The sequence below is a fragment of the Spironucleus salmonicida genome, chromosome 9 (assembly GCF_000497125.1).
Source record: "Spironucleus salmonicida strain ATCC 50377 chromosome 9, whole genome shotgun sequence".
Lineage (NCBI taxonomy): Eukaryota > Fornicata > Diplomonadida > Hexamitidae > Spironucleus > Spironucleus salmonicida.
In genome coordinates, this window is record NC_090604.1 from 131,179 (window position 1) to 155,058 (window position 23,880).

At 34.7% G+C, this 23,880-nt stretch overlaps 11 protein-coding genes across 11 annotated transcripts; 6 read left to right on the plus strand and 5 right to left on the minus strand. All coding sequences in view use genetic code 6, as the record gives it.

The window, feature by feature from the left end:
- Positions 1 to 141: 141 nt before the first annotated feature.
- Positions 142 to 1,032, plus strand: SS50377_28417 (Cysteine-rich membrane protein 2; the record flags this gene model as incomplete). Its single annotated transcript, XM_067912184.1, has 1 exon — positions 142 to 1,032. The coding sequence occupies one exon, from the start codon at positions 142 to 144 to the stop codon at positions 1,030 to 1,032; it is 891 nt and encodes a 296-aa protein (XP_067760241.1).
- Positions 1,033 to 2,023: 991 nt separating this feature from the next.
- On the minus strand, positions 2,024 to 3,370 carry SS50377_28418 (Sugar transporter family protein; the record flags this gene model as incomplete). Its single annotated transcript, XM_067912185.1, has 1 exon — positions 2,024 to 3,370. One exon carries the CDS (start codon positions 3,368 to 3,370, stop codon positions 2,024 to 2,026), a length of 1,347 nt encoding a protein of 448 aa, XP_067760242.1.
- Positions 3,371 to 3,848: 478 nt separating this feature from the next.
- On the minus strand, positions 3,849 to 4,250 carry SS50377_28419 (uncharacterized protein; the record flags this gene model as incomplete). The annotated part of the gene is made up of 1 exon (XM_067912186.1): positions 3,849 to 4,250. The coding sequence occupies one exon, from the start codon at positions 4,248 to 4,250 to the stop codon at positions 3,849 to 3,851; it is 402 nt and encodes a 133-aa protein (XP_067760243.1).
- Positions 4,251 to 4,932: 682 nt separating this feature from the next.
- Positions 4,933 to 5,235, minus strand: SS50377_28420 (uncharacterized protein; the record flags this gene model as incomplete). Its single annotated transcript, XM_067912187.1, has 1 exon — positions 4,933 to 5,235. The coding sequence occupies one exon, from the start codon at positions 5,233 to 5,235 to the stop codon at positions 4,933 to 4,935; it is 303 nt and encodes a 100-aa protein (XP_067760244.1).
- A 496-nt stretch (positions 5,236 to 5,731) lies between these two features.
- SS50377_28421 (Proteasome subunit beta type) lies at positions 5,732 to 6,349 on the plus strand (the record flags this gene model as incomplete). Its single annotated transcript, XM_067912188.1, has 1 exon — positions 5,732 to 6,349. The coding sequence occupies one exon, from the start codon at positions 5,732 to 5,734 to the stop codon at positions 6,347 to 6,349; it is 618 nt and encodes a 205-aa protein (XP_067760245.1).
- Positions 6,350 to 6,975: 626 nt separating this feature from the next.
- Positions 6,976 to 8,331, minus strand: SS50377_28422 (Cathepsin L; the record flags this gene model as incomplete). The annotated part of the gene is made up of 1 exon (XM_067912189.1): positions 6,976 to 8,331. The coding sequence occupies one exon, from the start codon at positions 8,329 to 8,331 to the stop codon at positions 6,976 to 6,978; it is 1,356 nt and encodes a 451-aa protein (XP_067760246.1).
- An 841-nt stretch (positions 8,332 to 9,172) lies between these two features.
- Positions 9,173 to 9,517, plus strand: SS50377_28423 (uncharacterized protein; the record flags this gene model as incomplete). The annotated part of the gene is made up of 1 exon (XM_067912190.1): positions 9,173 to 9,517. The coding sequence occupies one exon, from the start codon at positions 9,173 to 9,175 to the stop codon at positions 9,515 to 9,517; it is 345 nt and encodes a 114-aa protein (XP_067760247.1).
- A 333-nt stretch (positions 9,518 to 9,850) lies between these two features.
- On the plus strand, positions 9,851 to 11,188 carry SS50377_28424 (Beta-tubulin 2; the record flags this gene model as incomplete). The annotated part of the gene is made up of 1 exon (XM_067912191.1): positions 9,851 to 11,188. The coding sequence occupies one exon, from the start codon at positions 9,851 to 9,853 to the stop codon at positions 11,186 to 11,188; it is 1,338 nt and encodes a 445-aa protein (XP_067760248.1).
- Positions 11,189 to 11,432: 244 nt separating this feature from the next.
- On the minus strand, positions 11,433 to 11,675 carry SS50377_28425 (Myb-like DNA-binding domain-containing protein; the record flags this gene model as incomplete). Its single annotated transcript, XM_067912192.1, has 1 exon — positions 11,433 to 11,675. One exon carries the CDS (start codon positions 11,673 to 11,675, stop codon positions 11,433 to 11,435), a length of 243 nt encoding a protein of 80 aa, XP_067760249.1.
- Positions 11,676 to 12,318: 643 nt separating this feature from the next.
- SS50377_28426 (Sugar transporter family protein) lies at positions 12,319 to 13,578 on the plus strand (the record flags this gene model as incomplete). Its single annotated transcript, XM_067912193.1, has 1 exon — positions 12,319 to 13,578. The coding sequence occupies one exon, from the start codon at positions 12,319 to 12,321 to the stop codon at positions 13,576 to 13,578; it is 1,260 nt and encodes a 419-aa protein (XP_067760250.1).
- A 2,333-nt stretch (positions 13,579 to 15,911) lies between these two features.
- Positions 15,912 to 23,729, plus strand: SS50377_28427 (uncharacterized protein; the record flags this gene model as incomplete). Its single annotated transcript, XM_067912194.1, has 1 exon — positions 15,912 to 23,729. The coding sequence occupies one exon, from the start codon at positions 15,912 to 15,914 to the stop codon at positions 23,727 to 23,729; it is 7,818 nt and encodes a 2,605-aa protein (XP_067760251.1).
- Positions 23,730 to 23,880: the final 151 nt, after the last annotated feature.

Consider the following 23,880-nt stretch of genomic DNA (forward strand, 5'->3'; position numbering starts at 1 on the left):
GCCTTTATTACAATGCATCAAATTACATTCCATTTATACTTCTGCCATATTAAACCAATTATGACCATAATAATTCGTTTCTCGCCAATAAGCTCTATCTATCACGTTATTTCATATATAACGCCATAATCAAAACCCAAAATGACACATGATACCAAATGCACCCTCGACACCAACAGCTGCCCGGAGAGCACATTCTGCCCCGCCACCACCTCTGCCCCGGCACGCTGCTTGCTCTGCACTGAAAACTTGATCGCATACGGCCAAGGCTGCAATTGCACCAGCGAGCTGGCGACGCGAAACTGCAAATAATGCGCAGCCCAGACCTGCTCAGAGTGCCTTCCAGGCTACACACTAAAAACCGGATTATGCGAACCGAAGTCACCAGAAACGTGCGCCACGAGCCAGGAGTGCCGCGACGCCGGTTCTGGCTACTGCGACGAAGCGACCAGAAAGTGTCTGCCGTGCCAGGCAGGCTGCGCCGTCTGCACGTCCCCCACCTTTTGCGCCGCCTGCACCGGCGCGCGAAACGTGACGAATTCGGACGGCACGTGCACGCTGCCCTGCCGCTAATTCGTCACCAGCAGCTTCTGCCGGAACGGGAGCCCCGATTTCTGCTCCAAGAACATCACCTCGCCCTGCGACTGCGACGGCGCGGCGCACTGCAGCACGTGCGCGTACGCCAAAAAGTGGCGCTGCGCGTCCTGCCTCTAGAATCGCAGTTTGAGCGCCGAGGGCGACTGCGGCGCCTGCGCTGAGGGCTTCCAGGCCGTCGGCGCGCTGTGCGTCGAGCGCGAGCGAGTTTATTCTGGGGAAGTTGTGGAAGGAGGGAAGGGAGGGAAGGGGGTGAGTATAGGTGCGATAATTGCGATAATTGCGGTGGTTGCGATAATTGCAGTTTGCGTGATTTTGGGATGCGGATTTGCGGCGAAAGCGTACCGGAAGCGGCAGAAAAGTATTAAAGATGGCGCGGAGCGGTGTGGAGCGGAGCGGAGCGAAACGGGGGTAGAGGCCGCGGTGCACATCGCGTGAGGGGGATTTCAGGTTTTGCAGTTTGATAATTTGATAATTTGATAATTTACTAAGTTACTAAGTTTGCAGTTTTGCAATTTAGGAAAGAAAAATAATTGGAGTGGAAATGTGATTTTAATTTGATATTAGGAGGTAAATAAAATTGTATTCAAATAATATTAATTTAATTCAAATTAATTCAAGTTTACGCGATCTACCGCCCAGTCGAATTACTTGCTATTTCGCAATTCTTCAAACTGCGAAATCCAGCAGCCGCCGCAACGCTCTTTGCTGCCTCAACGGCGCTCAGAATCCCAAAAATAAAAGCGCGGGACGCTATTTCGACGCTTAAAACCCGTTGCTGGAATTTAATGGCCAGCGAGAAATTTCAAAACTGCGGGCAAAAGAAGCGGAAATTTCGCAACGCGGCTGCGCTCAGGGCTGGAATTAGCAAGAACTAGTAGTTATATATATATATATATATTGTAAATGATATTTAATTTGGCGCTAACGGCGCCGTTGAATTTTGGCAAAATAATCGACGGTTCGACAACGGAAATGTTATGAAAATGACATAGTTTGCATACATCGCAGGTCGCCGGATATAGTTTTGCGCACGTGTAGCAGCAATGCTGGGACCCGTGATAATTAGTTTTTAGTAATTTATATTATTATTATACAATAATTGATAATATTGAATTTTTCAAAATTCCGAAGCTGGTCGAGTGAAGCTTGAGGATGCTGAGTTGTTGAAATTGGGCTATGCGCTGGAGTGGGTGTATAGTATTTAGTGGGTGGCGTTATAATCAATTTATAGGAGTAAAGTTTTTTGTCGCGTTGCTAGGTATTAATACATGAGTTGTATTAGTGGTTAGCTTATCTAATTAACTACTCTGTACAAAGCTGTAAATTTCACCATTATGTCCTTTATTTTTATTGCGATCTGGTGTACTGATACGAGTTGGTTGCATCAATGATATAAAAATTGTGCTTAAATAACTCAATAGATTCTTCACTCAGCAGTCATAACGCCAGAGCCGAACCTGACCTCGGAGCCCTTCTCGGCTTCGCTGCTCGCAGCGGGTGCAGAGCCGGTAAGGATCATCTGGATTTCCTCCTGGGTCTTGCCCTTCGTCTCAGGAGTGGTGAAGAGCAATACAGCGGTTGTGACTCCCATGACGATCAAGTAGGTAACGAAGGGAGACCATTTGGCAGCCTTGGTAAGGATGGGGAAGAGAACGACAACGAAGATGTTGGGGATGTAGTTGAAGCTGAGCAGGATTGAGGATAGGAGGGACTTGGCCTCGACGGGGAAGAGCTCGGAGGCGAAGACGAAGAAGATGGGACCAGGTCCAATTTCGAACCCGATGATGAAGACGATGGAGGCCGTGATGAGGAGGGCGGTGTTGGGTGTGGCGATGATGTAGTTGATCATGAGGGCTACCTGTGCAGCGAAACAAATACCGACGCCGCCGAATAAGAGGATCTTGCGGCCGAGCTTCTCGATGAAGGCCAGGGCGCCGAGGGTGGCCACAAAGTTGACACCGTTGATGATGATGGAGCCGAAGACAGAGGACAACGCATGTGTTTTGCCAGTTGAATCTTTGAAGGTGTCTTTGAAGGTCTCAGTGGCGTATACGATAACGGCATTGATACCGGTGCACTGCTGGTTGAGGCCGAGCATGACAGAGAGGATGAGGACCTTGAAGTACTTCTTCTCCTTGAACAGGAGCATGGGAGAGATTTCCTTCTCCTCTCTGGGCTTGACGTCAGGTACAAAGAAGAGCAAGACAAAGCCCATGAGAGGCCAGATCAGGGTGACGATGAAGTTGATCCACCACGCGTTATAAGTATCTTGATAAGTACGGATGGCAAGTAAGACTAAGGAGGCAACCAAGATCCCAAGGGTGACGTTGAATTGGAACATGACACCGAGGAGACCTCTCTTACTGGCCTCAGCGTGCTCACCCACGATGATGATGCTGGGCTGCTAGAACAATACAACGAAGTAGCCTGCAAAAAGCCTCATAACCAGCCAGTAATAGACATTGAAAGGGATGCAGAGGAGAACATTGAAGATGGCAGCACCAGCAGCACCGACTAAGCCGGTCTTCTTGTAGCCTATCCAGCTGACAATAGGAGCGAAGGTGAGAGAAGCGAGTAGGAAGCCTACCAGGGAGGCGATAGATAGATAGGGTAGTAAAGTTTGGACATCACCATCAGCAACTACAAAACTACTTGAAGTACCAATAGCCATATAGTAAAGTTTTATGATGTCAGAAGAAAAGTTTGCAATGGTGAAGCCGAGCGTCTCGGCGGCAAGCGATTGGATTGCGAACAGGATTCCGAATGAAACCATTTTGATGGAAAGCACGCTTCTTTTTCGAAACTTTTAATATTAAATTTTGAAGCTAGTTTTTATATTAGATGTCGGACCAATAAAATATTGTTTGATTATATCCAAAAACAACATAATTAATAGGTATTAGTTATTCCACTTCTAGACACTTATTAGTAATCTGTAGTATAGCATTTATAAAAACTAAACTTAAGTTTTACTTATTTCTTAAAACGTAATGAATATTTTATTAATTTCAATACTTATTCAATGCTAAAATTTAGTCTTCACACTTTTCTTGATTTATTAAGTTAAACTCTCCACGTTAATTAATCTGATTAAACACCACAAATTTAACTTTCGGTTTGTAAAATTTATGCATATAATTTATATATACCGAAACCTAAAAACGTATTAAACTAACCTTTACATATTTTATTATACTAAAATATTTATTTTTTGAATAAGTTAAGAAATTAAAAATATCAACATCTGCTTTTCAAAAGGACCCTATTTACTGACCCAAGCCAGCCGGTTCCCTCTAAAATCCGCCCTCCTCTCGCTACTCTTACCCTTCAAAACCAACTCTATTCGCCCCTCCCCACCTTCTACCTCTCTCAGAAACACCCTATTTAGACTCCGCACACCGCTGAAAAATCTACCGCAAAAACTAACTTATCACATAAATCACATAATAATGTAATACCAATAATCTGGAATTACATTAAAAACTCGAGCCGCCTTGGCTGTATCTAGCCTTTTTCGTTCCAGCGATCCAGCAAACACCGATTTTGCCTCCAGGCGGAGCGGCCCATTTTCCTGAAAAATCAGTCTGCGCACATAGCGCCCTGACCGTAAATTCCTCAATTTTCGACTGCCGCACCCCCCTCAACTTCACCATTTCACCCCAAATCTGACAGGAATCTCTGCCAAACAGCGGTATGGGCCCGAATTCTGTTACGCCACAAAAGCACTTTTGCGCCTCCGCCGTTCGGGCGAAACGGGCGCAAAATCCACTCCGTTTCTTTTTCTTGATGGTTATTATTATTATATTATTATATTATTATTATATTATTATATTATTATATTATTATATTATATTATTATATTATTATATTATTATATTATTATATTATTATTATTATATTATTATATTATTATATTATTATATTATTATATTATTATATTATTATATTATTATATTATTATATTATTATATTATTATATTATTATATTATTATATATAATATATATCAGTATTTTGGAAAAGCTGTAACACGCGCTTATTCTGCTTGTGCGATAAAATGATCCAAATCGTGATGTTACACGCACTTTGTAGTAATATAGCTTGCGCCAGATCGATTGGCCAGATAATAGCATATACCACGTTGCGGCCCTTGCCGAAGTTCTGTTATTTTATTATTATGGAACTCATATATTATATTTTACATATAATATCGTTAATATTAATTATTTCCCTTAAGATCGAAGTTATATATTTTGATATTTAAGTTTCAAGATGAAATTTGAGTTTTGTAAACCAACTAGTCACTCTATCTAGGATATGATAATTATTATCCCGATCAAAAGAACTGTAGGAGATCAAAATCAATTTCTTACAAAATACTTAAATGTACATTGGCTAAGCGTCTGGTTGATGATATGACACCTGCACTCTGTGCAAATGTCGTGAATGTTTCTTAATCATCGTTTAGCAGTTGCCTTACGATGTATAAACACCCAAGTTTGATAAGAATATGGTCGTCAGATATACTCAATCTGTTATATATCCGCATTGCAACCTTAAGTTCATGTGGTGCAATAGGTCGCTTTGCTTGTTGATGATGCTTGATAGGCTCAGATAGTTCGTGTGCATGAATGATCATTTTGTAGTTTACTCGAATTGATTTGGTCTATATTATTACTAATATTAGTTTATTGGGAAATAAGGTTGTATAAAATAAGGAGGGGTAATTAATATATAATAATGTTAAATTATAAAACTATAGTTTAAGAAATAGAACAAACAAGTTTGTAGTTGTTAAAAGCCAGTTTCAACTATTTTAGTTTCAAAAATTAAAAATAGAACTAGTTAGTTAAGTGATTGATAACGCATCATAAATTTACAAAATACAAAAATAATAATTTTTTCCTAGATATCTATATTTAATATACAATAATGACATATTATATTTATTGATTGGCAAATTAATTGATTAAAATAAACTAATCTACTATAATTTTATAGTTTAATAGGTGTTTAACCTACTTTATTTATGAATAAAAAGAATGAAATTCCAAGTTGAACTGTTTATTTTAAAAATAAATAAAAATATTATTATATTGAAATATATGTATTGAATTTCTTTATCCTCTAAAAAAATGGATACTGTTGTAGCCTTCACAACTACTGATTATCTGGTTACGCTGACGGATACTGTTGCTACGTCAAATATCTTTGTTCTTGGTCGTGATTTTGATAAATCCCGCACTCTCTTGAATAATCATCTTATGATTTGTACTGGAAATGCAGGTGATCGTTGCTCTCACGGAGATTTTCTTAAAGCTCAGCTAGAGTATTTATAGCTATAAGAGGGTCATATTTCTGTTTCTGCGGCCGCTAATTTGATAAGAAACGACGTTTGGAGCGCTCTGCGCGAGCACCCTGTTTAGCTCAACTTTGTATATGGAGGATACGAAGAAGGTGTTGGCCCATAACTTTATGGTATTGATAACTATGGAGCACTGCAGGTTACCGACAGAATTGCCCAAAATTACTCTATGTACTTTGGTCTTGCTGTTTTGGACGAAGGTCTTGTCCAGAAAAATTTGACCAAAGATCAGATTTTAGCTTTGTGCACGAAGGTTGCCACAGTATTAAATAGGAGATTTTTGGCTCAGCAGAGGAGATTTTTGATCAAAATTGTTGGCAAGGATGGTATCGAAGAAATAAGCTTAAAGCTAGACCATTAGGAGGTATAAGTTGGTACTAAGAAGTGATATTTGGTCAAAAAATTAAATAGTATCTTATTTGGATGCAGGGTCGATCTATTTAACTTATATTTATATAGTTAATAGGATTAATTTAATTGTGGCATTAATAAAAACTAAAAGTAAATATAGATTAATCCAGGTATATATGTCTATGTTGAATGTTAACGAGTATTTAGGGATATGTAAGAGTTTCAGCAAAAAAATAACTATATTAAATTATATTATAATCTGAATATCTTTATTATACTTAAAAATAGATAGTTTTAATGATCCAGAAAATATTGTTAAAAACAAATTTGATAGCATAATTAAGGTATTCTCAGTAAAAGCATATACTAGATCTGATTCATAAACAGATTCAAATAAAAAACTGGAGTTAACTCTCGTACATATTTTCTAAATTATGAATCATTATAAAATATATCTTTATAATTTTTAATAACACGCAACTAAATATTCTAAAATTTATGTTAATAATTAATGTCAATAGTAAATTTCATATGTACTAAATAAAAAATATTTAAATATGTACTTAAATTCTTTACAACCAAAACAAACATAAATTGATGTTAAATCCAGTTTTATTTATAAAAATGATTATCTTTTATAGACTTATAAAAATACAGAGAAAATCAGACATTGTACGCTCCTGCCCTGCTACTTCCCTATCTCTTGCGCCTAATGATAACAATGGATGATATGCTACCCGCAATTGCACCTAGCACTGCCAAAACAATCGAAATAATTCTAGCATAATATTACCACCCCTTAGGTTGCTTTAAGTTGATGAAGCTGCCATCATCTTTATCCAAGCCAGTTGTACCTCGTTTAAGGCTATACGCACTAGGAAATTTTTCTGTGAATATACCGTCATTCGGATTGTACTACTTAGGAATAACCGCATAAGCGTATTATTCCATACAAAATTAATTAGTACCACGCTCAACGTACATGTGGCCTTCGCTACCCCAGCCAGATCCCCAAGAATTTTTAATAACCCAAACCTTAACACCCTTGAAGGTGCCGTAACCTACAATCAAAACTTGATGGTCGCTCTTTCCAGAGCATTTAAAGCCCTAAAGAGCGTAATTTCCTGCATAACTAGTGAGTATCGATGAAGATTAGGATGATACTTTGGTATTTATTGAAGTAATTACAGCCAGACCCCGTGCAAGATACATCTGGACCTTCTAAATGTCCATTTACTTGCTGCCTTTAAGAAGACTAACAGCTGGTGTTTTTAGAGTTCCTATAACGTCTGTCAAGTTGCTTCTATAATGCTCTTTGTAGGGCAATAAATATTATTCTTGGGCTAGTTTTGGGTTGAAATATGTATTCTATGTATGATAAATCTTATTCTTTATCTAATTATATGGATAATTTGCTGTAGTTTCAACAGTTTTCCATATTTTGGGATTTTCAATTTAGAAGTTAAGTGCAGACACCGTGTCTCCACCTTCACAATACTTGCTAAATCCATATGTATTAGAAAGAACAAATTGTTCAGATAAATCTAAAGTTAGAGCATTTTTTTTAAAAGTGGTTTAAGTAAGCTTTTTCTGATCCCTCAAGATGGAGTTTTCTAGCAGTGCAATAGTACCAAAAGACCAACATGACCCGCACTATAATTGGTTTTTAGCCTTAGTAATTAACCCTAACTCTCTTAAATCCACTTATTATGGAAGACTTTTCAGCGCTGGAAGCGGGTCTGGAGCAGAGCAGTAGACCTGCTGGCATGTTGAACTGGCTTTAGCAGAGGGCACATGCTAAAGAGGTTAATGTCCAGTTAAAAATTCTTCAGAAATATCAAAAATTTCAGTGACTTCACATAGCTCGCATATGGGTTTTATCTTTAAAAATTATGCAAAGTTCACACAGAATGTTTGTTATTTCTCAGATGAGTATTATTTATTGAAGTGATTAGTAAACTCCGTATAAGCAACTATACAATCTTAAGATTTAGGCATAAAAGCCAAAATTACAATCATTTTATGAACAATTTATAATAGCTCATAATACTCTATATTTAAGAAAGTAATTTTTTGGTTTTTGATTATATTATAACTATTTTATGTTAATAGTTAGATAAAGTAAGCAAAACAAAATCTTGATAATACTTAAAAATATACGTATCTCCTTAATAATACAAATAAATCATGTATTAAAGGCTAAATTTCACCTTATTTTGCAAGCTGAAACTAGTAAAATAACTATAATTCCTGCTTTCAATGCTCTTCTGCGGTCCTATATCTTACTAATTTTATACATTTGCGCAAGTGGATCGGTTTCTACTTCTTCTCATTTAATCAATATCGAAATTTTAGTCTGACATTATAATATCAGAGTAATGGATTTTCACTACATTAAAAAATTATTGAACATAATTATTAGATATTTAATTATAATTAATTTACTTCCAAAATTTTAATAAATCTCAGACGAAATTTTGACATCCCAATACAGAGTTTCAGACTGCATCGTACCAGCAGTTTTAGATGCAAAAGTAATAGCACAATTATATGCTAATCGCTTTTATTAGATTTGATTTACTGATATAGGGTTGTAAACGAAAAATTTTATAATATGTGAGTTTCAATAGGAGAAATTTGAAGGCTATTCCTGTAAAACAGCGTGTACAGAGTCCCAAAATTTAAAAAAAATAACGTTACTAGCTCTAAATTATCTAAATCTGTATAAGCATTACATTGTACTATAGCAGGTCTAACCGGGAAATAAAAATACAGATTTCATCCAATATCGCAAGAAATTCCGTTTTTAAATATATCATTATTATATCATATATTTAATAATATATATTTGCTTCATAAAATGGGCGGAATTTGTGAAAAAAAATTATTTCTTATTTCAAGCTTCTAAAAACCTTTTAAACACTCCACTAGCCTTATCAAGTAATTTTAAGCACACTGCACGATTTTAGCCACTCATTTTTCAACGCATTTAACGCTAAATTGTTTTCCAATTTTTAAGCCAAAACTCAAAGAAAATCGCCTTTTAAGCTATAAAACCTCTACACCACCTAACAGACATCGTATATTCTTTGTTTTCAGCACCAAATATCGTTTATCTACATAATTCTTAAGCCATGAAAAAAATTGTATTTTGCTTATATTAACGTATAATAATTAAATATTAAGAAAATATCTACAAACTTGAGATTTTTCTCAAAAATAAATTCACCCATTCAACAGTTTCTGCAGATTTTCAAGCTTTCTGCCGCCCAAACTCCAGTTTTCAGTAGTTTCCGCGCCTCGGAAAATTGCGAAATCGGCCATCAGTTTTTCTGGTTTAATTTTAGTTTTTTACGCAAAAATCGCAACACAAAAAACGTTATTCATATTATTAAACGCTAGAACTTCTTTTATTCTGAATTCGGTTTTTGCGGATATCTGCGGCTAGAATTTTTTGCCCGAAATACGCAGTAATATGATTATTATATCCTACTTCGTATCCACTCAAATTTCCGCAATAAATTACGCTCCTTCACAAATGAGAGAGTTAGTCCATATGCAAGTAGGCCAGTGCGGTAACCAGATTGGTGCCAAGTTCTGGGAGGTCATCTCCGACGAACACGGTATCGACCCCTCTGGCGAGTACCGCGGTGACTCCGAACTCCAGATCGAGCGTATCAACGTTTACTACAACGAGGCCACCGGTGGTAGATACGTCCCCCGTGCCGTCCTCGTCGATCTCGAGCCCGGAACCATGGACTCCGTCCGTGCCGGCCCCTTCGGTCAGCTTTTCCGCCCCGACAACTTCGTCTTCGGTCAATCCGGTGCCGGTAACAACTGGGCCAAGGGTCACTACACCGAAGGCGCTGAACTCGTCGACGCCGTTCTCGACACCGTCCGTAAGGAAGCCGAAGCCTGCGACTGCCTCCAGGGCTTCCAGCTCGTCCACTCCCTCGGTGGTGGTACCGGTTCCGGTATGGGAACCCTCCTCATGGCCAAGATCCGCGAGGAGTACCCCGACAGAATGATGTGCCCCTTCTCCATCGTTCCCTCCCCCAAGGTTTCCGACACGGTTGTCGAGCCCTACAACGCCACCCTCTCCGTCCACCAGTTGGTCGAGAACGCTGACGAAGTCTTCTGTATCGATAACGAGGCCCTCTACGACATCTGCTTCCGTACCCTCAAGCTCACCTGCCCCACCTATGGTGATCTCAACCATCTCGTCTCCCTCGTCATGTCCGGCATCACCTGCTGCCTCCGCTTCCCCGGTCAGCTCAACGCCGACCTCCGCAAGATTGCTGTCAATCTCGTACCCTTCCCCCGTCTCCACTTCTTTGTCGCTGGCTTCGCTCCCCTCACCTCCCGCGGCTCCCAGATCTATCGTGCTCTCACCGTTCCCGAACTCTTCTCCCAGATGTTCGACAACAAGAACATGATGGCTGCCTCCGACCCCCGTCACGGCCGTTATCTCACTTGCCTCACCCTCATCCGTGGTCGTGTATCGACCAAGGAAGTCGATGAGCAGGACCACAACATCCAGAACAAGAACTCCTCCTATTTCGTCGAGTGGATCCCCCGTAACATCATGGTTGGTATATGCGATATCCCTCCCAGAGGTCTCAAGATGTCTGGTACCTTTGTCGGTAACACCACCGCCATCCAGGAGCTCTTCAAGCGCGTTGGCGAGCAGTTCACTGCTATGTTCCGTAGAAAGGCTTTCCTCCACTGGTATACCGGTGAAGGCATGGACGAAATGGAATTCACCGAAGCCGAGTCCAACATGAACGATCTCATCTCCGAGTATCAGCAGTACCAGGACGCCTCCGTCGAGGAAGAAGGTGAAGGTGCCGAAGAAGAAGAAGGCATGGAAATGTGATCCTTTCATTTCTTTTATTATATTGTTTCTCTTATATTAAAGTGTTATAGTTACTATCACTTCTTAAAATATTGAATATGTTTTATTATTTTTTTAAAGCTTAGTATAGTGTTATTTGATTTAAATAATGTACCTTATGTCGTTATCTTATTTATAGGGTCAGTTTATCATATTTTTAATTATATATTTTCAGAATAAAAATAACTTAAAAATCATTTTGCAGCAAATCTACTAATAATGTCATTCATTAATTCGTATCTCTAAGTTTTTCTACGTTACCCTCCTTAACTATGAATTGTTTGATATCATTATTATATTCAGAACTATTTTCGATCCTCTTCTTTAAATAATAAAATTTAAACATAATTTAATTAACTGTGAGCTAAGAGAAATATAACTTCTGTATTATTACCCATTAATTTCCGTATGTGTTTACGGCTTCCAATAGAATATTCTTCTTAGACTCAGTCCAATGAAAGTTTGTCATTAAAATCGAGATTTATATCAATCGATAATATCACAAATAAATACACTATATGCACAATATTTTACTAAATGTAAGATTATCAATAATATTTGGCATAGTTATTTTTTAAATTAATTAAAAAAAGTAAATAACTGATGTTTTCTTATGTTTGTGATCATTAAATGTCCCATAAATAATTATTATTAGCTTTTATTTAGATATGATTCTTTATTCTTTACAAACTATTTTTGTTATATTTGTTCAGACAGAGAAGGTGTTTGTTGAGGTTTGCATTACTATATCGTATACAACTATAAAAAGTACACATTAACTCATTTTTCATTTCTACATTAATTCGCAGGATTTTATTATTGTCGTTTATTATTCACTGAATATAAGCAGTAGATTGCTTACCTAAAATTGTTTTCGTAAACATCCTATACTATTATAATTATACCAAATTGCCAAATCCAAACTATTGTATATTTTATTTTACTAAAATATTCCTAATGTATTAAAAGTATTAACACGCAATTTACAATTTAGCCATTTTACACTATTAATTGTTTCTTGCTGAATCCTGTTCGCAATCCAATCGCTTGCCGCCGAGACGCTCGGCTTCACCATTGCAAACTTTTCTTCTGACATCATAAAACTTTACTATATGGCTATTGGTACTTCAAGTAGTTTTGTAGTTGCTGATGGTGATGTCCAAACTTTACTACCCTATCTATCTATCGCCTCCCTGGTAGGCTTCCTACTCGCTTCTCTCACCTTCGCTCCTATTGTCAGCTGGATAGGCTACAAGAAGACCGGCTTAGTCGGTGCTGCTGGTGCTGCCATCTTCAATGTTCTCCTCTGCATCCCTTTCAATGTCTATTACTGGCTGGTTATGAGGCTTTTTGCAGGCTACTTCGTTGTATTGTTCTAGCAGCCCAGCATCATCATCGTGGGTGAGCACGCTGAGGCCAGTAAGAGAGGTCTCCTCGGTGTCATGTTCCAATTCAACGTCACCCTTGGGATCTTGGTTGCCTCCTTAGTCTTACTTGCCATCCGTACTTATCAAGATACTTATAACGCGTGGTGGATCAACTTCATCGTCACCCTTATCTGGCCTCTCATGGGCTTTGTCTTGCTCTTCTTTGTACCTGATGTCAAGCCCAGAGAGGAGAAGGAAATCTCTCCCATGCTCCTGTTCAAGGAGAAGAAGTACTTCAAGGTCCTCATCCTCTCTGTCATGCTCGGCCTCAACCAGCAGTGCACCGGTATCAATGCCGTTATCGTATACGCCACTGAGACCTTCAAAGACACCTTCAAAGATTCAACTGGCAAAACACATGCGTTGTCCTCTGTCTTCGGCTCCATCATCATCAACGGTGTCAACTTTGTGGCCACCCTCGGCGCCCTGGCCTTCATCGAGAAGCTCGGCCGCAAGATCCTCTTATTCGGCGGCGTCGGTATTTGTTTCGCTGCACAGGTCGCCCTCATGATCAACTACATCATCACCGCACCCAACACCGCCACACCCAACACCGCCCTCCTCATCACGGCCTCCATCGTCTTCATCATCGGGTTCGAAATTGGACCTGGTCCCATCTTCTTCGTCTTCGCCTCCGAGCTCTTCCCCGTTGAGGTAAAGTCTCTCCTGTCCTCAATCCTGCTCAGCTTCAACTACATCCCCAACATCTTCGTTGTCGTTCTGTTCCCCATCCTTACCAAGGCTGCCAAATGGTCTCCCTTCGTTACCTACTTGATCGTCATGGGAGTCACAACCGCTGTATTGCTCTTCACCACTCCTGAGACGAAGGGCAAGACCCAGGAGGAAATCCAGATGATCCTTACCGGCTCTGCACCCGCTGCGAGCAGCGAAGCCGAGAAGGGCTCCGAGGTCAGGTTCGGCTCTGGCGTTATGACTGCTGAGTGAAGAATCTATTGAGTTATTTAAGCACAATTTTTATATCATTGATGCAACCAACTCGTATCAGTACACCAGATCGCAATAAAAATAAAGGACATAATGGTGAAATTTACAGCTTTGTACAGAGTAGTAGTAGTAGTAGTAGTATGTAATACATACTAAATACATAAATCTTGGGAAAGATATTTTTTAAAAATTCAAGTCTTTTACGGGAGCAATGCGACTGTAAGAAGGATTGAATATTTTAAAAATGACTTTCGCAAGTTTGTGCTTTTAGTCTGTGTTGCATACTACTCTATAGCTTTCTTAATTCAGATATTTTAAAAAGATAACAAAACTTAATTCAGTATAGCTCTTGCAAAGCAGTTTTTACCATTACTAAGTATCTCATCAAAGATTTACTTATTCATTTTGACTTAAGAAGGCAATCGACATAATTTTTCCATCTTAAATAATATGTTTTATATTTACAAAAATAAAAATATTTGATATTCAATTTTTGCTAATTGAATATCCTATATATCGTTTGTCTATAATAATTTTGAAATCTACAATTTATCTTGCTGATATAAATTGTAATAATTTACCTAATTATCTCTTTAATTCTTCTCTATGATCTTAAGAAATAATTCTATTAGCAGCTTCATTTAAGAATCTTGTCATTTCTTCGAATTTTGAATTTTATGCTTTTAGTAAATTATTATTTCTATCATACGTTTCCTAGTTTAATATAATATTAACTAATTTATATATCATTTATAATTTTCTGTTTGATCACTTCTAGTTAATCGCTTAAAATATTTACGTATTTATAAGATCTTTCATATTATTAATTATATATATTATCTGAATGATGTTATGTTTCGATTTTTTATAATTATTTAATGTGTTGCTTTAAGTTCTTAATTTACTAAATGGATGCATCTTCATTAACAATTCCACTTAAGCTATATTCAAGTAATTTAAGTATTGAGATTTATAATTTATACTCTTAAACATTCTTATCATATTCTTCTTTAGCTATTTGTCCATTGAATTACTATAAATTAACGAACGTGAAACTATTTTTAATAGCTTTTATATGTCATATCAACATTTTTAATCGTGGACTACCATTTTATATATATTTAAAAGATATTTTGTTAAAATACAAATTTAGGAGATTTATTTTTTGAAAATGTTAGATATTTTATGCGTCACAGCGTGAATAATAAAGTGGATAATCTTTTGGAAAACACTAACTACAAATTTGTGTGGAAGTTGATGGTCACTAATTAATATATATATAGATAGATAATTTTAGTATTGTATATACATTATTGAGGGCTTTGGTAATGGTACTATATACTACTTTCATTAAAAAATTGCAATAATCCATAGAAGCTACTAGTTTACTTAGAGAATGTTTATATTATCACTGTCAAAGTATCATATTTAACCATAAAATTACTTTCATTACGGAAATTGAAATAGAATTATATAAAATAAATACAGTATTATGAATAATAATTATAACAAATAGCGTAAAAAGATTTATAAAAATTATTATAATACTATTATTTAACATTTATACTATTTGTTTAAATTAAAATAATTTTGTATTCTTTGATAATACAAAATAATACAAGTTTATATTATTACTATACTTTCATTTAATATTTTATTAGTATAAAATATTTATATTATTTGAATTTTCAACTCCTCTAAATATGAAATTGACGTTTTATATTTTAAATTAAGAAAGCAATTTGCTGTTTGAGCTTTATGCTACTTTCACAGATAACTTATTATAAATAAGTAGTGTTCCAAATTAATACAAAGATTTCCTATAGGATTATAATAATTTAGTGAAAATAAATATTAATACTATTTAAGATTTAAAGATTTTCCATGTCTTTTTAGTAATGTATTCACAGAAAATGATATTTAACAATTTTAAATTGAATAAATTTATTATTAATTACTAAATTTATGAATGTGAAATTAAAAAATTTAATATTTCTGAACTATGGGCAAACATAGGAATTCTTATATTACATTTAGGTTATAATGTATGTTAGAGTTTATAAGAAGTTAAATTTACTCCATAAGCTACTAATTATTTCCATGTTAAAACAAATCTATTTCCTTCTTTTTAATTTTATGAACTGTAAACAGCTTCTGTACCTCTGTTAAGTTTATCTCCTTTAAATATTACTGTAATTTTATTCAAATATGCTTTGAAACTTAAGGATTAATATAATTCAAGTTTTTTGGCATTTATTTATGGTCTATCTGCTAATTTTTTAACTTTAACTGATAACAATTAATAATTAAGCAGCACTTAAATTAAATATTTCATGTAATAAGCTGAAAATCTTTATTATAGATCTGATAAAAACGAAAATATAGTAATGCAAAAAGCGGATAATATATTTCACCTTCCGACTCATTTTTTATTGGATGTCTCTATAGATTTCTTTAAATTTTTATGTATTCCCTCTTTTATTTTTAAAACGGAGTATTTTATTGTTCAAACGGTTTCTGAAGGAGATCAGCAATAGATTAGTGACATTAAAAATGGAGTTTTAAGTAACAGTTCCAGATCTGGAAAATCTGTATCTTTGTTATCAACGTATTATTACTATTATTTTTCGCTAAGAAATACAACAATTTATATTTAGTGTGCAGATAAAAATTCATAACCAATTTATAATAATTCTAGTTTAAATTACTCAAAAGCTTTATCATTACTTTTTAATTCAGAAAATTATGTCCATGAAGATCTCAAATATTAATAAATCTAAGCAAATGTTCGTAAAGAAATAGTTTAGTTATATTAATTGAGCTAACAATTTATTTCATAAAAGATCTATTTATATAGTTATAATTAGCTATTTGTTAATAGTTCTTCTATAAATTTTTATTAGTTTTATTATAGATTTTAGAAAAATTTAGATAATTTTTTTAATTTTACTTTATTCAAAATTATAAATTATATAAACGAAACCAAAGATTCTTAAACTTATGTCGATAACATTAGTATTGATGAACATGAATAGATATTGAAATACATACTTGATCATTATATTTTTAACGCCCATATTATTTATCCAATAGAATCTACTTATAAATAGTTGAAGTTAGATTTTTAGAATAATTAAAATATTTAACTTATTAATGTTAAGCAAATAGTATTTATCTTCAATGTATATTAAAACACTATTTTTTGCAATTATTTTGAATAGAAGTAGCTGATACTATTTGACAAAATTATTAATAAGTATATTCTAAAATTGGAAGGCTATGTCAACTGGTAGGATGAGTAGTATTTATATAGTTAGAATACCTTTAAGTTATAACTGAGAACTAAATAAAAATAGTCTTTATGTAATATAGTAATAAAATGTAACTAATTTATATTAACTACAAAGGAGGTTATATTAAAAGCAAGTCAAGATACCATAGTAAGCGCTAAAGATAAGTAAGTTTTGGCTAAGACCCATGACGAATCTTGGAGCACTTAGGAAATATCAACGCTTTTAAATTTATTCCAGTAACTACTAAATATTTGTCCAGATTTTGCCGATAGCAATTTACTGTATGATATCCAAAATATTTTAGATTCTTTTAAGGTGGAACCAAATAAATTACAGTTCGCTATATACTTAGATAACATTATAAAAGTTTCCAAACAAAATAATACTACGTTATATAGCAAAGACACAATCGCGCTGATAGATTACATTGTGGGGTACATTCGTAAATTTGTAGAGGAGAACCAGTAGTCTTTATCAACGAAAACCAAAGCCGTGGTTGAACGCTAGGCTTCCAAGGACATTCTCGATCGAGATGAGTCGGAACCGTGGGGAAAACAGAAGATTTTGTCTCTGTTTGCTCTCCTCAAGTAGTTAGTTGTGTCATGCCCAGACTTCGGAGATTAGGCGCTATTCTAAAGGATAGAGCAGGTGCATTTAGGAGTTTCCTAGTAAAATAATGACGTTAAAAATATCGAAAAGATGGCAGACGAAATATCGAAGGTTGAAAATGGACAAGTAAGTTCATAAAGCAAAGACACAATCGCGCTGATAGATTACATTGTGGGGTACATTCGTAAATTTGTAGATGACAACAAGCAGCTTTTATCAGAGGACGTTAGAACTATCATTAGAAGTTAGAACTATAAATAAATATTATCATAGAAACATAATATATCATTATAATACAATTATATCTACCAATTCATTTTAGTTTGTGTGTCCTGTTATTTTTCAATTTTATCACTAATATTTGGTTAAAAAATTAAAAAGCAGAGATAATAGAGAAAGAATTATAAATATCATAAAACTACAGCATTAAATATATCAGACCTGTTTGCTCTCCTCAAGTAGTTAGTTGTGTCATGCCCGGACTTCGGAGATTAGGCGCTATTCTAAAGGATAGAGCAGGTGCATTTAGGAGTTTCCTAGTAAAATAATGACGTTAAAAATATCGAAAAGATGGCAGACGAAATATCGAAGGTTGAAAATGGACAAGTAAGTTCATAAAGCAAAGACACAATCGCGCTGATAGATTACATTGTGGGGTACATTCGTAAATTTGTAGAGGAGAACCAGTAGTCTTTATCAACGAAAACCAAAGCCGTGGTTGAACGCTAGGCTTCCAAGGACATTCTCAATCGAGACGAATCGAAACCGTGGGGGAAACAGAAGATTTTGTCTCTGTTTGCTCTCCTCAAGTAGTTAGTTGTGTCATGCCCGGACTTCGGAGATTAGGCGCTATTCTAAAGGATAGAGCAGGTGCATTTAGGAGTTTCCTAGTAAAATAATGACGTTAAAAATATCGAAAAGATGGCAGACGAAATATCGAAGGTTGAAAATGGACAAGTAAGTTCATAAAGCAAAGACACAATCGCGCTGATAGATTACATTGTGGGGTACATTCGTAAATTTGTAGATGACAACAAGCAGCTTTTATCAGAGGACGTCAAAGCCGTGGTTGAAAGCTAGGCTTCCAAGGACATTCTCAATCGAGACGAATCGAAAGCGTGGGGAAAACAGAAGATTTTGTCTCTGTTTGCTCTCCTCAAGTAGTTAGTTGTGTCATGCCCGGACTTCGGAGATTAGGCGCTATTCTAAAGGATAGAGCAGGTGCATTTAGGAGTTTCCTAGTAAAATAATGACGTTAAAAATATCGAAAAGATGGCAGACGAAATATCGAAGGTTGAAAATGGACAAGTAAGTTCATAAAGCAAAGACACAATCGCGCTGATAGATTACATTGTGGGGTACATTCGTAAATTTGTAGAGGAGAACCAGTAGTCTTTATCAACGAAAACCAAAGCCGTGGTTGAACGCTAGGCTTCCAAGGACATTCTCGATCGAGATGAGTCGGAACCGTGGGGAAAACAGAAGATTTTGTCTCTGTTTGCTCTCCTCAAGTAGTTAGTTGTGTCATGCCCGGACTTCGGAGATTAGGCGCTATTCTAAAGGATAGAGCAGGTGCATTTAGGAGTTTCCTAGTAAAATAATGACGTTAAAAATATCGAAAAGATGGCAGACGAAATATCGAAGGTTGAAAATGGACAAGTAAGTTCATAAAGCAAAGACACAATCGCGCTGATAGATTACATTGTGGGGTACATTCGTAAATTTGTAGATGACAACAAGCAGCTTTTATCAGAGGACGTCAAAGCCGTGGTTGAAAGCTAGGCTTCCAAGGACATTCTCGATCGAGATGAGTCGGAACCGTGGGGAAATTATCTCTTTCAAAATCTATTTTAACTAATAGATACATTATTACACTACATTACTTAATATTTTGAGGGTAAAGATTTTAAAAGTTTGCCTTTAGATATTTCTATGTTTCAGGAATCTGCGGAGTATAAAGTAGTATACTATAATAATTTTTGTTAATAAATATACTAGTTTATATTTAATATATAACAGAACAATGATCACCATTCTTGTAATACTAATTTAGTACTTAAAAACTATAGTGGTTAATTTTATTATACTAGCAATTTAAATATATATCACATCCTTACATAGAGTATAGAATCAGTTATAACCATTAATAGTATATTTTTATCATTTTATGATCAAAAGTTAAGTATTTTATAAAGATTAATTTTAATATAAGATTCTAGTTATTTAAAAAATAATATTAAAAACTATGAGAATTTTAATTTTATTATTTAAGTGTGCTTTAAAGAATTCTCTAAGGTGTCTTCTAATTAAACTTTTTATTGTAGTTCAGCAATTAATATGTTTGATTTATAATTTAAAGTATTCTTTTGCATAACTATTTTAAAATAAAGTTAATTGGTTACGTTTATAAATAGTCAGTTTTTATAATAGCTAAATGAAATTCTTTTGTAAATCTATAAGGATAAATAAATCTATGATGACATAATACAGGTATGTTCAATATATAATGATGTAACTATGTTTATTGAGAGTCAAGCTAATAAAAATTTGTGTAAACTAGCGTAACAGTGTAGTAGTATAATAATACAGCGAAAACATCAATTTACATAATATGATTCTGAGGTATTTACAGAGTAGGAATCTAATTAAATTTTGACTAAGACCCATGACGAATCTTGGAGCACTTAGGAAATATCAACGCTTTTAAATTTATTCCAGTAACTACTAAATATTTGTCCAGATTTTGCCGATAGCAATTTACTGTATGATATCCAAAATATTTTAGATTCTTTTAAGGTGGAACCAAATAAATTACAGTTCGCTATATACTTAGATAACATTATAAAAGTTTCCAAACAAAATAATACTACGTTATATAGCAAAGACACAATCGCGCTGATAGATTACATTGTGGGGTACATTCGTAAATTTGTAGATGACAACAAGCAGCTTTTATCAGAGGACGTCAAAGCCGTGGTTGAAAGCTAGGCTTCCAAGGACATTCTCAATCGAGACGAATCGAAAGCGTGGGGAAAACAGAAGATTTTGTCTCTGTTTGCTCTCCTCAAGTAGTTAGTTGTGTCATGCCCGGACTTCGGAGATTAGGCGCTATTCTAAAGGATAGAGCAGGTGCATTTAGGAGTTTCCTAGTAAAATAATGACGTTAAAAATATCGAAAAGATGGCAGACGAAATATCGAAGGTTGAAAATGGACAAGTAAGTTCATAAAGCAAAGACACAATCGCGCTGATAGATTACATTGTGGGGTACATTCGTAAATTTGTAGAGGAGAACCAGTAGTCTTTATCAACGAAAACCAAAGCCGTGGTTGAACGCTAGGCTTCCAAGGACATTCTCGATCGAGATGAGTCGGAACCGTGGGGAAAACAGAAGATTTTGTCTCTGTTTGCTCTCCTCAAGTAGTTAGTTGTGTCATGCCCGGACTTCGGAGATTAGGCGCTATTCTAAAGGATAGAGCAGGTGCATTTAGGAGTTTCCTAGTAAAATAATGACGTTAAAAATATCGAAAAGATGGCAGACGAAATATCGAAGGTTGAAAATGGACAAGTAAGTTCATAAAGCAAAGACACAATCGCGCTGATAGATTACATTGTGGGGTACATTCGTAAATTTGTAGATGACAACAAGCAGCTTTTATCAGAGGACGTCAAAGCCGTGGTTGAAAGCTAGGCTTCCAAGGACATTCTCAATCGAGACGAATCGAAAGCGTGGGGAAAACAGAAGATTTTGTCTCTGTTTGCTCTCCTCAAGTAGTTAGTTGTGTCATGCCCAGACTTCGGAGATTAGGCGCTATTCTAAAGGATAGAGCAGGTGCATTTAGGAGTTTCCTAGTAAAATAATGACGTTAAAAATATCGAAAAGATGGCAGACGAAATATCGAAGGTTGAAAATGGACAAGTAAGTTCATAAAGCAAAGACACAATCGCGCTGATAGATTACATTGTGGGGTACATTCGTAAATTTGTAGATGACAACAAGCAGCTTTTATCAGAGGACGTCAAAGCCGTGGTTGAAAGCTAGGCTTCCAAGGACATTCTCAATCGAGACGAATCGAAAGCGTGGGGAAAACAGAAGATTTTGTCTCTGTTTGCTCTCCTCAAGTAGTTAGTTGTGTCATGCCCAGACTTCGGAGATTAGGCGCTATTCTAAAGGATAGAGCAGGTGCATTTAGGAGTTTCCTAGTAAAATAATGACGTTAAAAATATCGAAAAGATGGCAGACGAAATATCGAAGGTTGAAAATGGACAAGTAAGTTCATAAAGCAAAGACACAATCGCGCTGATAGATTACATTGTGGGGTACATTCGTAAATTTGTAGATGACAACAAGCAGCTTTTATCAGAGGACGTCAAAGCCGTGGTTGAAAGCTAGGCTTCCAAGGACATTCTCGATCGAGATGAGTCGGAACCGTGGGGAAAACAGAAAATTTTGTCTATATTTGCTCTTCTTGTGCAACTAGTTGTGTTCTATCCAGATTTATAGAAATTTATAGAATTATATATTCAAGCATTATCGAATAAGTCTGAGTAAAAGTATGTTTTATAGAGTAATAACAATCTTTTATTACTAGTAGACGAAGTTTTGCATTAATAAAATATAAGACGAGAAAAAAATCAAACTAATATTTTAAATAAGTATGAACAATATCTTAGATTAGATAATCCTTTGGATTATTTGTTGTTATTAGTTTAAAATTCACCATCAATAACACATTAAAGAGATTTAGAAAGTATCAAGAGTCACTATACTAATTTGATTACTGAGAATGGTAAGTTTCATGGGTTATTCTTATTCATATAGGAACTATATAATTTAAGATCCATAGAGTCTATATTTTGGAGAAACATCACTCATTATTTATAGAATAATCGAAATGGCCAAACAGACTAAATTCTGATTACAAATCAATGTATATATTCTGGAACTGATATGTCCTTATTCAATTTTATAAAAGTTAATAAGATTTAGTAACATTTTTATTCTAGCGGAACCTCTTTAGAATATTAACATGGCAGAATTATTGGGTTACCATATCCTCATGTTACATTATGCAAATAGTTAAATACTAACTAGGAAATAATTATTGCACTAGCTACGGATGAGTTTTTATAAAGTTATTGTAGATCATTAGCATAAATTAATTATACTGATTACTATAATATTTAATGTCCTGAAAATTCGTTACTAAAATAACTTTATTTACCACTTATATCGCCATAATTATGGTTATGTCCAAATAAAAGAGAATAATCTGTGCAGTTATCTTTCAATTCTTTGACTAAACTAAAAATTAACAATCAATATTCATATTTTATAAATAAATAAAGTTGCTTTAATAAATATTTTGAAATTAAAAAAGTTAAAACAGCAATCTAATATCATATCAATCTTGAGGAATAGGTGAAATCGACTTTATTAACTACTTCTTCTGGGTATATTAATTTAAAATATATTGCAGTGTTTTATTATTTAGTATAACAGCAGTTCGATGAGTTAATTATTAATATCGATATTTTGAGTATAAAATAATTATTAGTTTAATAGAAGCTTCAATATTTGACAGAAATTAATGCTTTATTATTATTCTTGTATACAATTGTTAAAAATGAAAATGTTTTGTCTAAATTTAAATTGATCTTATAAGAATAAAAATTGTGTTCAATGTATTTTAGTATTGTCGGTAGCTTTATTTCATAGAGAGAATCAATGGATTTACTAAAAGAGGTATGCTAAGGCTCTAACTTTATATTATTACAATAACCTTTTGACGATTTTATTTATGAAAATACTAGTTTCAGTTAATTTTAATAAAATATTCGAGCTTATGGTGTTAATTATTCGAAACTAGTTTTTGAATCACTAAAGCAAACAAAATAGATAAAAACCTTAATTTGCGCTATCTCTATTGATAAATAGAAGTTTTTTTCTAAATTTTTAAAGATTGACTAAAAACACCCTGACTTTTTAGTTACTTTTCATGGGTTTGAGGGTCTAGAATAAATAATGAATGTTTAAGATGGAGTTTATTATGTTTCATATGATTCTGGTAATCATAGCTACGTTGGTTTACATGAAAAAACTAAAAACATTTCTAGGTCTATTATTTAAGTAGGACCAAATTAATCAGATGTTTTGTTGAATTTTTCAGAAATTAAATTCAATTAGTAATTATTGGTTAAATAAGTAGAGGAACTAAATTAATTTTTGAATAGTCTTAATCAAAAGTGACGATAAATATCTCATTTATATATTATATTTTTATAATATATAATAATTGCTATAATACTTACTGTTATGTAAAATAATTGGTTTACTCTATATTCAAAAATTTTGTAATTTTAAGCTCAAAATTTATTTTCCTCTGCAAAGTGTTACTTAT